At 46.0% G+C, this 4,962-nt stretch overlaps 1 protein-coding gene across 1 annotated transcript in view; it reads right to left on the bottom strand.

Annotated features, from left to right (window-relative positions):
* SASH1 (SAM and SH3 domain containing 1) overlaps positions 1–4,470 on the bottom strand; it is a 32,099-nt gene extending 27,629 nt beyond the window's left edge. Inside the window, 2 exon segments of the mRNA XM_010017318.1 lie at positions 1,119–1,251; positions 4,444–4,470. Coding sequence (XP_010015620.1) covers positions 1,119–1,251; positions 4,444–4,470 — 160 coding nt within the window.
* Positions 4,471–4,962: the final 492 nt, after the last annotated feature.

Genomic DNA, 4,962 nt, shown 5'->3' with positions numbered 1-4,962 from the left:
CCCTAAAGCAAGGAAAAACCAGCCATGTTTTGTTCGCCTGTCTCAAAACTTGTGTTTTTGCTTCCAGGGTAACCCAGCTTTATGTTCATCGAATAAAGTGACAAGAACTTTTCTGACCAAGACAGTTGCCCAGTGCACAGCCCTACACTGGATGAGCCAGCCAGTAACACCAAAGAGGCAGGCTAAGATCATAAATCTGCCAACAGCTTCCTGCCGCATACCCAGGAAGATGCACACATTCTCCTTAAATGCACTAGGAAGGAATCGGAATACTGCAAAGCTGAAGGGAATCAGCATGTGATTCTGGGAAGGCCAGTAACACAGAGGGATGCCCACAATTCCAGTGAGGACTCAAGCAGGACCATGCACAAAGGCTCCTGAGGCTCAGACTCCATTAATCTGAGTGCTCACACACGGATACAGGTCATCCAGAGTTAATTCTGCAGCATGGCATTCCCAGGGGCTGAACTCTGCTTCCCATTTCCCCACCCTCCTCCTCCCTTCTCTCCCCCTCTCTCTTGGCAACAGGGCTCATTCAGGAGCCAAACTCTAAGCAGGCTCCCCCAGAAGTAGCAATTAATATTACATGAGGCCATTGCTATCCCATAACAATGTCTGATAGTTTCTGTACTTTTGCCACAGGATGATGCCATGGTACAACTGCACCACCAACCAGCCACTACCCTCCCAAAACTAGTGAGGGCTTCACCTGTGTTCCATCCCAGGCCTCAGAGGAGGGAGCAACGTGGTGGTGGCTGTGCTTACATCCTTGCTGTGCCTGTGGGGCAGCCAGCTGGGATTGCTCCTAGTCTCATTCCCTTCCCAGCATGGGGCATAAAACATAAACCAAGTTCTAATCTCTTAATGAGGGGCTCTCCAGCGCTGCTCTGGGAATACCAGATCAGCAGTAACCACATCCTAGGCTGTCACTTTCCTCCTTCCACTCTCTCAAAATGCAGTTACTTGCATGAGGCATGCAACATAGACAAGGCAGTCTTTCCTACTATCCCTTAAGAACACTCCACCCCTCCCTCACCCATCCCTCCACTTCATATTCCCTCTCAACAGAAACATGTATTCACACACGCAGTTTTAACCATATACACATTGCTTTTTACCTTCCGTGCTGGGTTTTTTCATTTCTTCCACTCTTATGAGTTTCTTCCTGACTCTGCGAGTAGAATTCACCAGCTTGTGCAACCTCTTAAACTTCACCGACTCCTCTGTTTCATCATCAGATTGTTCTCTTGACTGCCAAAGAAACAAAGGGAATATTAATAAAGTAGTAGTTCCATGGCTTGCTCCTTCAAGTCAAGTTAACCCAGCTCATCTGCTGCGCTGTGTCACTGCAGCTCTGTAACTGGTGTTATATTTTCAGCCCAGGTCAGACAGAAACATTTAAATTACTAAGGGTTTTCTTTTTTTCTTTTTCTGAAAGCATGACATACCATTTTGAATTCTAAATCTGTGCAACGTAAGATCCTAGGCATTGAAATGCGTTCCTGCCCTTGTCTTTCTTCCCATGCATTGTGTAATAACTACTTCCACGTCCTCTCTCAGTGTGTTTCAGGCAGGGCTCTTTCCCCGGGCTCTTCTTACCATACCAGTTATGCTTCTGTGGTTTGGGTCAGTCACTGGTCTGTCTGGCATCTCAGAACTTGCTGTTTAAACCTGGTTACAAACAACTTCTCCAAACTGAAGCTCTGTCATTGACGACTTCTCTTTTTTTTTTCCCCCCAGTCTTCCCAGAAAATCAAAAACAGCAGCACAAGAAAGGGATGGGAAGGAAAAGGAAGGAGGAGACCTCATCTGCCTCCTTCACGAACTGCCACAGCTACAAAATATCCTTTCCTCCTCCTTGCTCCCTACACTCCTCCTGAAGGCTCTTGAGGCTGGAATCAAGATGGACACAGCATTCCTCCAGCACTGACCAAGGGAAAATTCTGACCTTTTCAGATATACAGTGCAGTCCATATTCCCCAGCATCCCGTTTCGTTTTGCATCTGATCCAGTGTGCTCAGTTCCAGCTGTTTTCCCTCAAGTATCACACATTACAGAGACAAAAAAAAATTCCCCTCTCTCCAGCAGCAGTGACACAACAAGCTGAAACAATCCATTCCTTGTGAACGAGAAGACGACTTCGATTTTCGAGCCAGATCCAACGTTCAACGTGCTACTTCCTCTGGTTTAATCAGTTCAGAATGTGGAAGGCAGTGGGGGGAAGGGAAGGGAAAAGAAAAGAAGGGGAGAGGAGGCCGTCAGGGCTCTCCGGCTCGGCCAGGACAGCCCTGGCACTGTGGCTGCTGCACATTCCTGCATGCAGCACAGGCTCCAGCTGGAGTGCGGTATGGATCATATACCTTACTTTGTTTTCACCCGCGGTCCCAGCCAATTCACCGCATTCCTAATGGTCAGCTCTAAAAACCCTCATGCAACTTCCTGTCAGTGCAGCTTTCTGGGTTTCCACAGTGCAGCTCATCCTTTTTTCTCTTTCTCCTTAATTAAACTTTCAAAAGAAAAATTCCCAACAAATACAAGCCAAAAAAAAAACCAACCAAAAAAGAGCCACCCTCTCCTCTTCCCCAGTAAAAATGCTGTCTGCTTTTCTGGAGGCTGAATAAAAGACAGGCCAAATATAAACTGCTTTTTGCTTTTCTAATACACTTCGGTATCAGGACGTGGTAATAACTGCAGATGCCATGGGGCAGGACACCAATTAGCACTTGCACGGGTACACTTTCAAGGGCACAAACAGTGCCTGAAGGAGCCGGGGCAGCTCTGAAAGCCTTCCTCCCAGGCAAGTACCTCACAGGGCCAGCAGAACCACACCAGAGCAAACTTCAGCCGCTTTCTGTGAGGGCACTGCCAATTACCGATTTCCCGCAAACTTCATCTTACTCCAAAACAAGGAATACCAAATGGACCATATATGGCAGTAAGACTTGCCATTCTGCCATCTGAGAGCCACATAAATGCATCTATTAGGGGTACAGGCTGGCTAGGTAACTAATGATCTTCCTTTGGGAAAAATAGGGCTGTAAAGAGGAGTACCAGACTTGTTCATATCAAGATAAATTTAGCAGCAAGATGAGCATTAATTCAAAGATTTTGGCTGGGACAACTTAGTGACATGTCAAACAACAAGACAGCCATATTTAGATAAGATGATGAATGGGTTATTGACTATAATCAAGAAGTTCAGTCAAGACTTCTTAGGCTATCAAGCACATCCTGGCAAGCAACCATCATACATACTCTGCACTTGAGATCTGTTTATTTTAAATGCAATTATTATTAAGTCATTGCTTTCCTTCATTACTTTTTGTACACCCTTCATTTGTGGACTCTAGTGGACACTACTGTTTGTAAAACTCTAAGACTTAGAGAATGGCTCATACCTGGTCCTCCCATCCAGGATTTCATCAAAGAATAAATGACTAGTCATATTTTTGCACCACTGGTATCCAATAAGGAACTGTTCCTCTCAGGGTTATGAAGACTCAGCAATGACAACAAAAGCTTTTACAGTGTCTGACATTTGCATTCACGATTACTGCAGTGAAAGTGAGCGCCAAAACAGCCTCAATGCCAGGTACTGACATCAAAGCCGAGTGCGTGGTATACGGGGTACCCATGACACTTCAAAATAAATAAGGTCCCATCATTACCCAAGTGCCAGCTGGTTTTCCCTGCCACCCTCTGAGCCAGGGTCCTCTGTAGGCAGTGACAACTCTTTCTAGCGCTGGTGCTCAGCCGAGAGAGGCAAGAACAGCTCGTGTTCAACAACAGGAGCTGCTGGAATATGGGCTGACTAAAATAAAGTCTGTCTCTCTCCACCATCCTATTTCCTATCATATCGTGTAGCATGTGGCACGGAAAATCTTCTGTAAAGGAAAAGTTCTGTAAACTTATTCTGGCTACTAAGTTTATGTAAAAAGGCCTAAGAACATTGGTGACTACACCAGTAGTGCCGCTCAGGAAACTTTGTCGAATTATGCTGATTTCTTAAGAATGAAACTTTTAAAAAAGGGTTACTTTTGATTTGCTTCCTGTTTTTGAAACAGTTTTTTAAAAAAGGCCTTGAAATTATCAAAAGTTTCCATTTTTGCACATGGGAAACAGAGCTTAATTTTCCAGCTCCAGCAATGCTTTATTTTACAGCTAATATTAAACAGAAAACAGAAATGTAAAGCATCCAGGCTGTGAGAAACATATTTGGAAATCATTGAACTTCGACGCTTTGACTTCCCCAACCCGCTTTACCCTCTCTGCCTCCACAGTTACTGAATTGCTTTTTTTGGTTGCTGTCCCTTACTTCGGATGGGAAAATCACCCCAATCTCCCCAGCGTGTGGCAGGCTGGGCAAATGGCTTCCTGGGCAACTCTGGCAGCCAGCCCTTGGCATGGGGCTTTGACCCAGCTGCCTGCCAGTCCGTCTCTCACCTTCTTCCTCTTTAACAAGTGCTCCATTGCGCTGCAACGCAGCAAAAGGGTAGGCAGAGTCTATTAAAGAGGGAACAATGCATCTGCAAGAGGGAAGGCTGGAGGCTCTTGGGCACAGGAAGAGGCCATGCTGCATTCCCTGTGCCAATGCCTCCCGGTCCCTGGCACATGGCTGTCCCATTAGGCCAAGCCCTCAGGCAGTGGTAAAACAGCCAGGGCCTCTCCATCTCCCGCACGCTGCCAGAGCAGGCCTCTCCCCACACTCCAAGGGGAAAACAAACGGATTTGCAGTACTGTGAACAGGAACAGCTTAACTTCCATCTCCTCTGCTCCAAATTTTTCCATCTGAAAGCCCATATGGCTCAACTTTTAATTATTTTGGCTAATGCTGTATGTAGTAATTCTGTGGTGAATGCTTAAGTATTTCATTTCTGGTTTCCAGGGCAACATTACATCAGATTGCAGACAGCTGGCTCCACAGCCTTAAACCGTAAATTGGCCAAAGCTGATGCACAGCAA

The sequence above is a fragment of the Nestor notabilis genome, unplaced genomic scaffold, assembly GCF_000696875.1.
Source record: "Nestor notabilis isolate BGI_N333 unplaced genomic scaffold, ASM69687v1 scaffold16246, whole genome shotgun sequence".
In the NCBI taxonomy this organism is placed as follows: domain Eukaryota; kingdom Metazoa; phylum Chordata; class Aves; order Psittaciformes; family Psittacidae; genus Nestor; species Nestor notabilis.
The sequence above is the reverse complement of the archived record's forward strand: the minus strand, read 5'-3'. Positions and strand labels throughout refer to the sequence as shown.